This window comes from Bidens hawaiensis, unplaced genomic scaffold, assembly GCF_021521415.1.
Source record: "Bidens hawaiensis isolate Kalapana, Puna unplaced genomic scaffold, B.hawaiensis_p1.1 tig00000458_1, whole genome shotgun sequence".
Classification (NCBI taxonomy): domain Eukaryota; kingdom Viridiplantae; phylum Streptophyta; class Magnoliopsida; order Asterales; family Asteraceae; genus Bidens; species Bidens hawaiensis.
Genome location: NW_027491030.1, coordinates 2,253,673 through 2,269,596, shown reverse-complemented (window position 1 = coordinate 2,269,596; position 15,924 = coordinate 2,253,673). Strand labels below are relative to the sequence as shown.

The following is a 15,924-nucleotide window of genomic DNA, read 5'->3' as shown; positions in this document are numbered from 1 at the left end:
AGATTCATCTTCCTCTCGGATGCAGTTGAGGATCGTCCATTGTTCTTCAGTGTACTTTCTTTGTTGACTGAAGTGTTGGCTGAACTTCTGTTGGAAGTCTGCCCAATCGTAGATGTGGTGGACCGGTAGACGGTCAAACCACGCTCTAGCCGCTCCAACCAGCGTCATCTGGAACATATAACACCACGTGGGTTCCGTCCAGTTGCTGACGGTTGCCCCCGCTATGAATCTGTTCAAATGATCGTCTGGGTCAGATATACCATCATAAGTGCCGATGTTGGACATCTGTTTGGCACTTCTTGGGGCGATTGCTTCCGCAATGTCCCTTGCAAACTTGGACGTTCCCGCATTTGCAACAGTTGGTCTAAAAGCTTTGGAGAAGTCACGTGGGTTTCTACCCGCGTTTTTTGGTTTGAAAGTTTCTCCAAAATTCCTTATCGGTTGGAAGTCCGTTTCCTTACGCTTCCCTTTCGCCCTATGGCGGGGGTTTGCGTCGCTGTCGGATTCCTCCTGATCATCATCCCAGTACTCGCACTCATTGCTCATGTTGAGCTGTTGTCGAGTACCGAATTCGTCAGCCTGTTGGAGTGAACGTAAGCGTTCATCCAACTCAGCCTGGAATTCCCTTTGTCGTGCTTCCGCCCACGCTTTAACATGATCAAGTGTTTGGCGGGGGAGCCTCGTCTGTTGTCTTTCCACCTGGGTATTAATGAATCCCAGGGGATGATTGTTTACTGCACTTGCCCCGGCTTGGGTAACCGGGGTAGTGTTCGTAAAATTTACTGCACTTGCCCCGGCTTGAGTAACCGGGGTAGTGTTCGTAAAATTTGTGTATTCGCCGGTGTTCCTCCCAGTAGCTGGGGTTGTGATTACCGGGGTTTCTTGGACACTCGCTGGCCTTGGGACCGGAGTAACGTTAACCATCTTTCCAGAAGTTTTGAAAAAACTGAAAAAGAATAAGTTCTAGCTTTGTCCCACGGATGGCGCCAATGAAGAAACACTAATCGACCCCGGGCAGATTACGGATAATCTGGGGGTTAAATAGATGTTTCCCACGAGGTTTAGGTCCGGCAAGATGGTTATTCTTCTGATGACCTGCAAAACAGACACCGTGAGCTCGTCACTGAGAAGGGGGGGGGGGTACCTCCTTGTGACCACCCTCCGGCGTGAGAATCAGACTAGATTGCTCTTGAATATAAGTGTATATTAAGAGAAATGACTAGAGCAGATATCAGATAATATATGAAGATATAAGATCATAAGATATTAAGATAATGTCTTGATACCATTCCAAGGTGTTGGAGTATTTATAGCCGAAGGTAGGTTTCCAAGCAGGTACAGCCGGCTGAATAGTATTCCTGTTCTACCAACTGTGGGCTACGCACGTGCCATGCTGATGGTTGGTGGGTAGGCAGCGGCTGATAGTGACCAGGCCGGCTGTGTACTATTCCTTTTCCACCAACTGCAGGCTATGGACGTGCCCCGACAATGGTTGGTGAGTAGGCAGCGGCTGATAGTGACTTTAAGTACTAGAGCGTGCTGCCCGTCGTACTGTTGTCAGTGAGCTGTCGCAGCTTTGGTCAGTTCTTTTGTCCATACCTTGGCAGGTACAGTACAAAAGGTCCTCCAGTATCGTACGGACTGGCTCATTTGGGCGGGAGAATTCCCGACTTTGGGCGGGAGTATTTCCGGCTTGCTCATTCCCTCTTCAGGTGACATTACTGAATTATTTGAGAGTTAGTGCCTTGTGTGTGTAGCCTTGCTGCGCGGGTAGCCTTCCCTGATGGCTAGTATCCGTAGCTGCGGGAACAGGCGGAGTACGTCACCATTGGGAGGCTTTTCCTGCGGGAACAGCTTGCGTACTGCGCGTAAGGACGTCGCGTCTCTGAGCACGGTTGGTCCTGCGGATCTAGTTGGTCTTTGCGCAGACGTCCCTCAGGAGTCTTGCGAGTTCAACTGCGCAGACGTCTCTTCAAGGTGGGTCTTGCGGGTCCAACTGCGCAGACGTCCCTGTTTTAGGTGAGTCTTGCGGGTCCAACCGCGCAGACGTCCCTGTTCAAGGTGAGTCTTGCGGGTCCAACTGGGCTATGCTGGGACCTACCTCTTCATTGTGTTTTATAAATTATAATGACGTATGTCTTTAGCGTACAACGCATCTAGTCATATGCTGATTTGTATATGGCTCTAGCTAATTTCAAACTTGTACTTTGTGCCTTGTTGATGGTACATTGTGTTCGTGTTTCAAATTAGTTCGAGTCGAGCCAGGTCAGGCTCATACTCAAAGTTAAACAAGCGACACCGGTTCAGATTGTAAGGCTAAAGAGTATGGTTCATTTGAATAATTATCTCTCATTCGTCTCGTCTGCACCACGTTAGTTTTGTCTTTCTCGTTCTTCCTCAACCTTCAACTATGGGTATGGATCATTCCCCTAAATTCTCCGCTCATTTTTATTATTTAATAATATAAAGAATTAAAAAAGGAAAACAAATAAACCTCATTTTAATGGGGGGGTTGCCACTAGGGATGGGCAAATTCGGGACTGGAACCGGTTGGTACCGGTACCGATGTGGTACTGTCGGTACCGAATCGGTACCAACGTTTTGAGTTTCAGTACCGGTGCCGGTACTGGTACGGTACGGGACCGGTATTTCCCGAAATTTTATCTTAAATACCGGTACCGTCCCGTACCGGTACCGGTACCGAACCAAATATTTCTGTACCGGTACCGGTACCAAGAATCCGCAATTTTCGGGACCGGGAACGGTACGGTCCCGATCTCATCCCTAGTTGCCACATAGTATCAGTAAAATGTGCTACTTATCCATGTCCTTTAGCCTAACAACTCATTTTTTTTTGAACGACCAACTAAGTAACGCCGGATACTTCGTACGCGGCCCCCATTGGCTAAAGGTAGCCCGAGCCGGCCACTAGTCCGGACGGACGAAGCCCCTAGCGGTCCACCTATTGAGGGATTCACCGGATAAAACCCGACCCCCATGCCCGCCAAATGGCACGACAGCGAGAAGCCGGTAAAACCGGGTGAGATCAGGACTCGAACCATGGCAAACCATTGTCATCCCACATATCTCCCATATAAATTGGTGGTAGCGAGGTTTGAACCCCCTACCTCTCACTAATAAAGTGAGTGCTCTATCATTAAGCCACAACCAGTTTAAGTTTTTTTTACGGATTGAAATATATCAAGATAATAGAATATACTATTAAGTAACCATGTTCTATGTGATTGTGATGCTAGCTAGGTAAAGGTTTGTCAAGGCTCACGTGGAGTTGTTGAATAACTCTATTTCATTTGGCTATGACCTCTTTTCATGTGTTGCTCGACTATCGAATACGTAAAAAAAAACAAAAAGAAACGGGTATTGAATATAGTGTAATGTGTAAATGTTACCAAGATGTGATTATTACGCTAGCTAAAGCTTTACAAGACACGTGTGACTTTCTTCTTTTATTTTCCCGTTTATGCTTGATCATGTTCTTTCAATCCCTCTCTCGTTCATTTGTTTCTTATGTTGATACTTAGATCAAAACAACACAAATTACACAACGACAAGATGTCTAAATGGTATCTCTATTGTTTGATTTTCCAACCACACCACAATTCGAAGTTCAAACATTAGGTTATCGAACTTCTTTCTTTAACGTCATACCTGGAGATGTATTATGTGCATGCATTATTGTCATTTTGCCACCAAAATTGTACCTCACAAGAGCAATGCTGACAGAGTGACAGCCCTCTTTTCGTTGTCGTTTGTCCACAACATTTCTGTTACTCTTTAAAATTTTATATATTCTTACGAAATTGCACGTGCTCTTTTTATACCAACATCTTCATGGTTTCGATTCCAGATTAAGAATTCGATTTCCTCATATGATGGAGCAATATATATAAAACATTAGTTAAGACTTATTATGCCGATATGATTTATAGTAGTTATTTTTATTATAACTAAGTGTTATACTTTGGTTTCCCGTATAATTATCACAATTGTACTTCTATAAATAGTTAATTACAATATATCACCTACAAATAATCTCTCACGAGGATTTATTATTATGTACTAACAAAGCTAATGCCAAATGTAATAGTAATGACTAAAAGTATAAATGTTTGATGATATTACGAGTGAAGTCATGCTCCTGGAGGTGGCACAACTACTATATCTCGTCCTTGCTATAATAAACATGGCACGACAAGACATTTCTCATCTGGATGGCATGTGAAGAGTAAACATCATTAATGTCAAACATCGTCTATTAATACTTCATCAGCCTACATGTATATTCGTGCACATAATTTCTTTTACACGCTATTCACCGATTGTCAAATATTTATTCTTACATCAAAGTCAGGTCGCAATACTTCTCTCTACGTCCTTATATTTTTGAATCCACTGAATCATGTGTTTACCATTGCAAAGTAATGGACCTAAACTTTAATGCACCAAACATCAAATAATCACTTTCAACCAGATCTCGGAAAGCTGTAAAGCAAATAAGCAATATGTGCATAAACTTGTGATGAGATGGTTTGGTCGATTAGTTTACTCGTACGAGCCATTGACCTTTTGGTCCATTGTGATGGGGGTGATGGTTAAGACTTAAGACTTAGGATCTTATGTCTCAAGTTCAAAACTTAGATCAAGGGGTTTTCCCACAATGGCAGGTTTCACTTTATGGTGTTTCAGAGTGAGTCATACATAGATTATCAAAATCAATATGAACGTTTGACATCATGTCTCAGAAAGACTAACCTAGGTATTAAAAGGAGTTCCAAGCGCTATTAAAAGAAAACATAAAGGGACAACATCGTCATAAAAGCAATCATGTGAAAGCAGATATTTAATTATATCTTTAGGAATATTTTCCTAGTTAAGTCCTAGAATGTAAATTACTAAATTTAGATGTGACAGTTATAGAAAGAATCATTTGAAAGAGAAAATGTTGAAATCTTAATCATCATTAAGTGTCGGGTTCACTATCTTTTCGACCAGAACGATTAATAATGTTTCATGCTAAGATTTGAAAATAACTGGATGATAATAATATACGTAATTTAAAAAATTAGATGATAATTGTTACTCACGAACACCACACGTCGGCGGTCGGGCGGCCAGGGTTGCCACTTGTTTTCCCCATGCCCGAGCCTGGTCGTGGCCATAAGTATTCGACCTTGCTTAGACGTCTAGTGTTTAAAATGGCAAATTTAGACATATTAGTCTTAGTCATGCTCAAGTGAAACACTAATGATATCGTGAATGAAGAAAATAATACTAGAGTATGTAGAGACGTGGACTTAAGTATGCTCAAAAACCCGGGCGGTATGAGTACTCTTATCATTAAAAAGACAAGCTTTAATAATATTTTAACACTAAAGGTGGACTACTTTACCGGATATCTTCATACCTGCTTGCTCAATTGACGTTGGGTAGTCGAATTAAGTGTGTAAATAAGTTTCATCAAAGTTACTCATACAAGTACGTGCCAAAATCGTACAAGAGACAAATTAAACAATGAATTTTCACAACCAACACCGTTTTTTATCAAAGTTAAATCAAAATCTTTATAAAATTTGAATAACGCTTTTAAAAATTAATTCTTGATTAAAAGTAAAATATAATTATGCATTCCGCGAAGTTTTCCAAGTCCAACTTCTACGGCCCATCATTCCTTTTAGTTTTGAAGATCGGTTGTAAGTAGAAAGGGTAGATGCTGGTCGTCATAGAAAGGGTTGGTAGCGTCATTGTTGTTTGCGAGCATACTAGGCCACCACCTTTGAGCCGGATTCCATGGGTTTGGGTTCAGGTTCAGGTTCGGGTTTGAGCTCGAGCTTGTGAAATTTGAGAAAGGATCCGTGGTAGAGAGTTGAGAGATTTTTAGAGTGAAATTTGAGAGTTTATTAGAGTGCAATTTGATATTTGTTTGAGTAAAAAATTGATAAAATGGTTTGTATTTATATAGAAAATAATTAGTTTTTTTTAAATAGTCATTGAACATAGCCGTTAGAGGGGGGGGGGCACCAGATTTTAAAGAAAGGCGCCGGCCGTTGGAAGGTTGGGCACCACCGCGCCCCACCACCAAGGGCGCCCTTGGTGGTGTTCAGCGCCCTACGGCGCCCGCCCTCCTTGCCTATGTCGCCCCATAGCGAGTGGTCTTATACCAAACTTGTGAATTTGTTTTCAAAGATAAACTAAACAAAAACCCAATTAAATAAATAATATACATTAATGCCATGCCATAATTAAGACGTTATATTTAGTGTTAAGGAAATGCATAAACATACTGAATATAGATCTAGAAAAGTTTATAAGCAGGAATTCAAACACGCATCAATAATTAAATCATTATTGCTTTAGCATCACATAGAAAATCATATGAAAGAGTTGTTGATCACGTAGAGTCATGCATGATTATTGGTGTCTGCTGCTGCTTTGTCTTTGTCTTTTCCATGTATCCAGTCAAAAAATTTTGAAAGATTAGTGTGTGAACTTCCGCCTTCTGCAACGCTACTCGCGACCTTTTCTTTAATATCCAAAGCCTTAGATTTGAATGTTTTGTCACCGAGCAGCTGCTCTACTTTACTCTTTATTTCTTCTCGTGTGATGATACCCGCTTCATCTTCCTTCAACCAAAGCCCAATTTTCCAGATGTCACAAATGTAAGTCTGATTGTAAGGTTGATCACCAAAGTATGGCAAACACAAAAAAGTGAGACCATTTGTCACACCCTCTAAAGTAGAGTTCCAGCCACAGTGACTCATGAAACAAGCTACAGAAGGATGAGCCAAGACTTTTTGTTGAGGCGCCCAACTCACTATTTTTCCACGAGACGCGATTCGGTCCAGGAAACCAAGTGTGGTATCCTTGGTCATACCAGGTCGCACGACCCATAAGAACGGCTTGTTGGTAAGTTCAAGACCAAGTGCCAGTTCTTCAAACTGAACTTGGTTGATGGTAGTGATACTTCCAAATGCTATATAAAGGACAGAACATGGTGGTTGCTGATCAAGCCATGTTAAGCATGTGGAGTCTTCTGCCCAAAAATGGGCTACCTGATCAACGAGTCGGTTGCTTGCCAAAAGAGGACCTATTGGTAACAATTTTGGGAACAGACTAAATGGTGAAGGCTCTAGTTCAGCAGATGAGTTGCATATAAACCACTCTGCTATGGTGGCCGATTCAACAAGTCTAGAATGAAACCGGAAATGATCTTCAATGCTGGTTGAGTCACGAAAACTCGCCCACAAGAGGTTTTCAGGTTTTATAGGCGGCATAGCTTCCGTCAACCGTATCATCTCACTGTTTTGCGGAATGCCTGCGTAAAAAGGCACGTTGTAATTATTAAATAAATGAGCGCCTTCTCTTGATCATTCCACTATATATAATACGTACAAGATATATACCAATCTATAAAATAATTGAGATACAATGCTATATGTGATTAATGTGGAAAAGGATCTACAAATATGGTATTCTATTATACACCCGAAGTCGAAGCGAGATGAGAACAAGTGCTTGACTCCAAAATAAGAGACTATGGCGTTGATACTGAAGATTCGGTAATGGGATGAGCAAAACAGGTACCGGTACTGATATTGTACAGGTACCGAATCGATAACAAGTTTTGAGTTTTCAGTATGGGTACGGTAACGTCATTTCCTGAATTTGGCTTCAATATAAAAAATGTACATGTACTGAACCGGACATTTTGGTATCAGTACCGGTACCATGAGTTTGGGAAAATCGGTATGTACCGAACCGAACATTTTGGTATCGGTACAAGAATTTGGGAAAATCAATACAAGTATTTTCGGTAACGATATCGGTACCAGTACCCGCTCATCCCTAAAGAAAAAGAGCGGAAAAACCTTCCAAAACAACACACAAATAAGGAAGAACACCACGGATCTACAAAGGCAAGATCGCTCCAAGGCGCAGGCAACAACACGGGGCGGTTATAGGTATTTATCGTAGTCGGAAACATTGACGAAGCTTAGTGAGCCCCTGTTTATTTGCGCAGTAGTGTAAATTTACCCATTTTCTACCAAAAATTTGAGCCCGGCCCCCTCGTTTATGAATTTGTCAATACATTTTGAGCCCCCCCCCCCCCCTCCCGACAAACTCGTCCAAGCTTCGCCACTTATCGGAAAGCCTCTTGTGACTTTCGTGAAAGCTTGTCTCCATGGTAGCCTGGAAAAAATGCATAGAAACACATTTTCCAAGGCCTAAGCTATATATACAGGGAATCATTTCAGAAGTGTTCTTAGAGCAAGAACTGCAAGAAGTTAATCCAACCAATCAGATATTTTCTTTTATTTTATTATTTATTTAATATTAAAGTTATACAAAGGGCTATAATAGTAAAAAGGGGTATTTTTATATATGGTAATATCTAATCTGAAGTTACATGTAATTGAATATAATTATTTTATCCTTTTTTTTTGTTCAAAACGTATAACATTATGTTTCATTTTAATCACGATTTTATTTGATAACACAATTATTCTTTTGCCTGTATATTTTCTACTTTTTTAAAAATTCATAAGTAACAAGATAGTTTTTTTTAAATTATTTTTTTTATCATTTTTAATGTACGATAAAAATGATAGAACCCTAGAGAAGGGGGTAGCGGCGCAGCTTGTTGCCCGTCTATCTGCCGTTAGTATGTAATTGTCTATGTAATAGGAACCCTAGAGAAACTATGCATAATCATATAATGAAGGGCTGCTTTATAAAATTTAATGGATAATATTAACATCTATGATTAATTCGTTCGTCATAAGTTTTCAAACTTAACTAAATCTAGAAAGACTTTTAGCATTATCGAATTCGTATTACCATCTAAATAGTACATAAATATATATATATATACACGATTAAAATCCCTACACAACTGCATACAAATGAACCTACGCAAGATAACAACCCCAACACAACTGCATACAAATGAACCTACACACGATAGCGATCCCTAAACACAATAACCATCCATACATAAATGAACCTGCATAAAAAATGACTTTCATTGTTACTATCTACACAACCAATAACAATCCCTACACAACTACATACCTTACTCAACAACTAATACTCCTACACAATACTTAAAACCAATATATGTACTCCACAATAATCATAACATCCTACATAACAAATAAGTTTCATATACGGGTGTACTTATGTAGGTTTACCTACACATATATCTTGAATACCTACATTGAATTATAGAAGGTACCTGTACATAGTTGTAGTTAAAGAGGTATACATGTACAATAACCTAAAGCGTGCACGTCTATATAAAAACATAAATCATACTATGAATATCAAATTTTAGTGGATACATTAACACAAACTAACAATAGTATTATAATATTATAATTAAGTAATGGCGTATACACTAAAACAAAAAAAACATAAATTATTGTTCTATACAAAAAAAAATAGTCTCTGATATTTAAACACAAGCAAAACGACACTATAATTGGGTTTACACCACAAAGGCCCTATTATTTTATCCAATTAAATAAAGTAAGGAATCAATTATATACTTAGGTATTCAACCTCAAAATACAAATCATTAAACCCTTCATAATGCTTGAAGCTATATATAATTGGGGGATTTAAATGTGAGATGCAAGTTCTTTTAAATGATGATACACCAAATTATACTAATATATCCTTTTGATATTAAATTTCATTCAAATGGTAAAACTAATATTACAAGAATGTCATTTTAAGTAATGGCCATTGATCAAACAAAATCAATGGATGTGATTCACTTCTCGCACTTCTCACTGTAATATCACTTCTCGCATGAACCATCCCCTATATATTGGTATCATTTAAGAACTCTGAAAAAGTTAAGAACTCTTAGAAATTTTTAACAACCAAACAACTTTTAATTTTTTTTATATATTAACATTATTTAAGAGTAGTTTTATCATATTTTATATAAATTTTTTTGATTACATATATTAATCACAAGTTTACATATATGTAAAATTTATGTTTTAACAAATTTACATAGGTGTCAAACAAAACATAGATGTGTATAAAAACTAATTTTCAAAATTGTAATTGTAGATATAAATATAAACAATGATAAAACTAATCTCAAATAACATTAACATACAAATTTTTTTATAAAAAACGTTAGTTTTCAAGGGTTCATTCAAATTCTTAAATAATTTTACAGTTTTGTAATGATACTCATCCTATATATATAAACATAAAAATTAGACAGATTATTGTCATGTAGAATTAAAAATCTAACCCTGTTTGTTTATTGAGCCATGGTGAATCAAGTTTGGAATGCTCATCATGGTGGCTAGTGTAGCAGTTGAAGCAGGACAGAAGGCAACTCTTCCAATTCCCATCTTCTTTGCGACTTGTAGAGCCCATGCGGTCCAAAAATCAGCAATAAGACACGTAACTTTGTTCTCATCTTGTTCGTTAATCGTCTTGATAAGTTGTTCCAACTTGCTAGGCATCGACTGTTCCATCGTATACAATAACTTACCTAATTCATTTCTATCTTCCGATGGTTCTAACCCGTCAGGGATGGAAACCATCTGCAGCTCATCCGAACAACCATCTTTCTCTAACCAATTCTTCTTTACGAGTTTGTGAATCGCCTCTGTGTTTATGACTGTAACTTTCACCACTTGTTCAACTAGTCGTTGAGCTAGTTCGGTTGCAGGAGTTACATGGCCTTGTCCAGGAGCGACTACGATAACAACATGCGGTTTTACCATGATTTTCTTAGCGTGGTTTTGTTTAAGAATTTTAGATGCTTGCTATACTTGATAGCTATCAGACTTTTATACACACAATTAATTCATTGCAACATCAATGTTATGGGCCAGGTTGTTTTGTGACATTATGTGGTAATAAATCTTGTAGGACCTGTACCGTTCGTTGTTGACTCTAGTGATGGTGATATGCACCCTCACGTTTTGAATTTATGATAATATTAACTATTTTTTGGATGATTATATTTTAGGAAAATTCCTAAAATAATATTGACTAATGGTTTTAAGTAAAGTTTATACAACACGTAAATAAAAATTAGCATATCTGAATGATATATTTGGAACTTTATAAACCTTTCTATATAAAAAATTATTAAAAAAAAATATGAGTAAAATTAATTGTAATAATATTGTAATATTAAAGAAAAAAACAATTCAGATGCCAAACATGCCGTGAAAGACGCATTGGAGGCTAATAGGTTGTGAAAGACGCTTTGGTAGCCAAGCATGTCGTCAAAGACGTGTTTTTAGGAAATATTTCTAAAAACATTTATTTATGAGAACAAATATGAATTATATCTCTATTCATTAGATATTTTGAAATTTTTCCCTTATATTTTAGTAACACGGTGATAAAAGTTTGTATATATGGTAACACATGTGATAACAAATCCCAATAACGCTCAAATTATTGAAAATCGAAAGATTTATTCGTAGTTTTTCGAGCCTACACTTTAGCCACATGCTTAAAAGCTTACAATTAATCTTTTGATTCAACATAAATAACCAAGTAACAAAGAATCCTAGCCTCCAATTTATATAAAACTAGTGGGTTCATCTGCCGCACTGTGACGGATTGGGTGTATCATTTTCTTTAGTTTATGAAGGTTAGCAACAAAATATCTGCTGGTTGCATAAGAAGTAGGGCTGCCATTTTTACCCGAAACCTAACCCGAAAAAAACCTATGCCCGACTCCAAACTAACCCGACTCAAAGAACCCGAACCCGAACCCGAACCGAAGTAATTCGGGTTGGTTCTTGAGTTTGATTTATAAGATTTGAGTCAACCCGAATAAACTTTTAATTTTGAAATTAAATCTAATTTTATGTATAATAGGCTATGTCTTAGCCACTAAAGTTATCAGAATCTGTTGTAAGGCCCCGTTACCGGTAGCCCTACTTTTGTGTTGGATTTACTCATAAACACAGTTCCGAATATCAGAGTTAATTAAAACTTTCGCGGAATAATATAAAACATCAACAGTCATTACAAACATTCATAATCTTGTCTTTAAAACATAACTTAAACATGTCTTTTAGTTCGAAACATAACAAGTAAATCTTCAGATGCCAGCTTCTTTATTCTACCGCCATGTGTCCCCGCTCAAGCCAGCTGCCTCATTCTACTCACATGCGGGCATACTAAAAGTCAGCTACGCTGAGTGAGTTCTAGTTAATCACATAACTTACTTTACATACACATATACGTGCCTGAAGGTACGCATTACATACTTAACATGTCCATCATTCTTTCATTTTTATATTCATAACTAACCTCACGTTATAAAGAGCATTTTGCCCTACATACCTCGGATATTATTAGGGTCCGGTACCCTCCATCCTCGGATAATATTAGGGTCCGGTCACCCTTCATCCTCGGATATTATTTGGGTCCGGTACCCACCATCCTCATATATTATTAGGGTCCGGTCACCCTTCATCCTCGGATATTATTAGGGTCCGGTACCCCTTCTTCCATACCTCCATAGCATACTTTCTATATACATAATCGTAAAGTTTTGTACGTACATACATCATTCATTCTGCATCTTGAAACATACATATAACATCAAACCATTACCTGGCAGTACATGCAATTCCGAAGATCGTTCATGTACCGACAAGCAATCATTCATACATTTCACATAATACATATATGACATACATTTATCACTTAGGATAAATGTATTAACTAATCACATCGAGTATGAACACAGCCTCGAAAACATAACAAGGAATGGGGCTAGAAACTCACCTGAAGTCGGTTACGTTCACCGTATATAGTTATTCCTTTCTTGAGCTGTGCACGACAACTGTATAACAATTACACGTATCAATTATCTATCACTACCCATATCACGTTTCTAGTTTAATTAGTACCCACAACGAACGGGGGTCCGGGGGCAGCGCCCCTGGCAGCGGGGTCTAGGGGCGGCAGCCCCTAGTAGGGTCCAAGGGGCAGAGCCCCTGGCAGGGTCCATTAACTGTCTTAACACATTTTCCATTATAATTTGAGTCATCATTAAATTTGCTAACTTAAAAGTTCAAGGGCTTCTTTGTAATTAAACCATTCTTTTATAAGTTCAGGGACCATTCCGTCATTTCATAGAACTTCTAGTTCGTTACTTTGGTCTTAGCGAATTGGGTTATCATAACGAACTGGTCCTGTAACGAATTGGACCCTCAAACGAACTGGTCCTCTGACGAATCAGCCTATATAACGAACCAGTCCACGTAGCGAATTGAACCTTCTAATTCGTTACCTCTTTTAACGAATGGTCAAAGCGAATTGGAAGTTAGTTCGTTATCTTATCCTTAACGAATTTGAACACGAACCAAGGCTAGTTCGCTAAGCTTTCATTAGCGAATTCACTTGATGAATCACCCTTAGTTCGTTAACTCTTCGTTAGCGAATTAGGGTTAGGGTTTGTCAGAGAATGTCAGAAACATTCTCTGACATCCTTAAAATACCCAGCCGCCTTAAAATACCAGGCGTCGTGCCGGAAAACCGGGCGGTGGCCGAAAAACATGTTTCAGTACTGTTTTCACCGTTTTTCGTCCCGTTTGATCCAGATCTGAACTAGGGTGATCCCTAAGCTCATCTTAGGTTCAGTTTATACCCGATTTGTAACATCCTACTTTCGGTTATATTAATAAAATAAAGTTCGTTTATTTTATAGCGGGTCGTTATCAGTTTAGTTGAATAGAATACGAGATGGACTTGTGTTGGGTAAATGGATATGGGTTATGGACTTGGGTTATGGAGGAATGAAGGAAAGACCATGGGCTTAAGCCCATGATCAAAAATATATATACCCTTAATCCTCCATTTAATTCATTTACACATATCCCTTACACCATCCAAAACACACACTTAAGATTCTCTCTCTAGTTTCTCTCTCACTCTAGCCGAAATATAGAAGAAGAAACGGATCCCGACCCAAGGTATGATAGTATTTTGTTGTAGGAGCTTAAATCCGTTAGATATAATCATGAAACGACGAGCCGACACCGTTAAACCATTTAAGTCACGAGATCCGGGTGGAATCGGGTATAAACTGAACCTATGATGAGCTTAGGGGTCACCCTAGCTCAGATCTGGATCGAACGGGACGAAAAACGGTGAAAACTCGTTTTTCCGACGTGTTCGCGGTTTTCCGGCGGCCTTCCGGCAAAGGCTGCGCCGGAATAGTGGTACGAGGTTAAGGGGAATGTTAGGGAATGTTCTGACATTCCTGACCTAACCCTAGTTCGCTATGGGGACTTAACGAACTGAGGGTGATTCGCTATGGGGACTTAACGAACTGAGGGTGATTCGCTATGGGGACTTAACGAACTGAGGGTGATTCGTTAGTCGATTCGCATAAGGGGGCACAGCGAACTAGCCCTAGTTCGCCTATGATTCGTCTCTGATTCGTTAAGGGAAAAGGGTAACGAATTACCCTTGATTCGTTATGACCAGTTCGTTAAAGGAGATAACGAATTAGAAGGTCCAATTCGCTACTTGGACTGGTTCGCTACATGGACTGATTCGCTAAGAGTCCAGTTCGTTAAAAGTCCAATTCGTGTAAGTAACCAGTTCGTTAAAGGTTCCAATTCGTTACAAGAACCAGTTCGTCATGGCAAGTCAGTTCGTTAAGGATAAGTAACGAACTAGAAGTTTAACAGAATGACAGAATGGCCCCTGGACTTAGAAAAGAATGATTTAATTACAAATAAGCCCTTGAACTTTTAAGTAGCATATTATTCATTGATTCAAAATGCTAATGGAAAATGTGTTAACCCCAGCCAGGGGCTCTGCCCCTTGGACCCCGCTAGGGGCTGCCGCCCCTAGAACCCCGCTGCCAGGGGCGCTGCCCCCGGACCCCAGTTCGTTGAGGGTAATAATTAAACTAGAAAGACGATATGTGTAGTGATAGTTATTGATACGTATAATTATTATACAGTCAGTCGCGCACAGCTAAAGAAGGGGATAACCGTAAACGGTGAACGCAACCGCCTTGAGGTGAGTTTCTAGCCCCACTTCCTTGTTATGTTTTCGGGGCTGTGTGCATACTCGATGTGACTAGAATACACTTATCTTAAGTGATAAGTGTATGCCTTGTATGATTTACGTATGATGATTGCTTGACGGTGCGTGAACGATCTTCGGATATTGCATGAACCGTCAGGTGGTAGTTAAGACATGATTGATAAGTATGACGAGAGATATGATGTATGTATGAATATATGATGTATGCATAATGTATGTATGTTATGATGATGGTACGTGAACGCTCTTCGGAGATTACACGTATTGTCAAGGAAAGCATGTATGAACAGGTATGGTGCAGTTACACGAAACAAAGGGACCAGACCCTTATAATATCTGTGATGTTAGGGACCAGACCCTTATAATATCTGTGATGTTAGGGACCAGACCTTTATAATATCTGTGATGTTAGGGACCACACCCCTTATAATATCTGTGATATTAGGGACCATACCCTTATAATATCTGTGAGGTTATAGGGCGAAATGCTCTTTAAAACGTATGATTATGTATGTATAGAAAGTATGAAAGTAAGAATGAAAGTATTTGCACTTATGTGTGTATGAGGTTAAGTATGAAATGTAAGAAGGTATTGTATAATTATGTGATTAACTAGAACTCACTCAGCGTAGCTGACTTTTAGTATGCACGCAGGTGAGTAGAATGAGGCAGGTAGCTTGAGGAGGACACATGGCAGAGTTGGACGAAGCTGGCATCTGAAGATTTTGCTATGATGTTTTATTTTAAAAGACTATGTTTTGTTTTTAAATGACTATGAATGCTCGATAAGACCAGAATTATGGTTATGGAATGTAATGGTTTGAATGTTTTTAATGTTCCGCG

General features: G+C 38.9%; 1 protein-coding gene across 1 annotated transcript; it reads right to left on the bottom strand.

Annotated features, from left to right (window-relative positions):
* Positions 1–6,290: 6,290 nt before the first annotated feature.
* Positions 6,291–10,772, bottom strand: LOC143626548 (UDP-glycosyltransferase 83A1-like). Its single transcript, XM_077096611.1, has 2 exons — positions 10,292–10,772; positions 6,291–7,333 (listed from the first exon to the last, which is right to left on the bottom strand). Exons 1-2 carry the CDS (start codon positions 10,770–10,772, stop codon positions 6,420–6,422), a joined length of 1,395 nt encoding a protein of 464 aa, XP_076952726.1. The 3' UTR covers positions 6,291–6,419.
* Between the last annotated feature and the right edge of the window lie 5,152 nt (positions 10,773–15,924).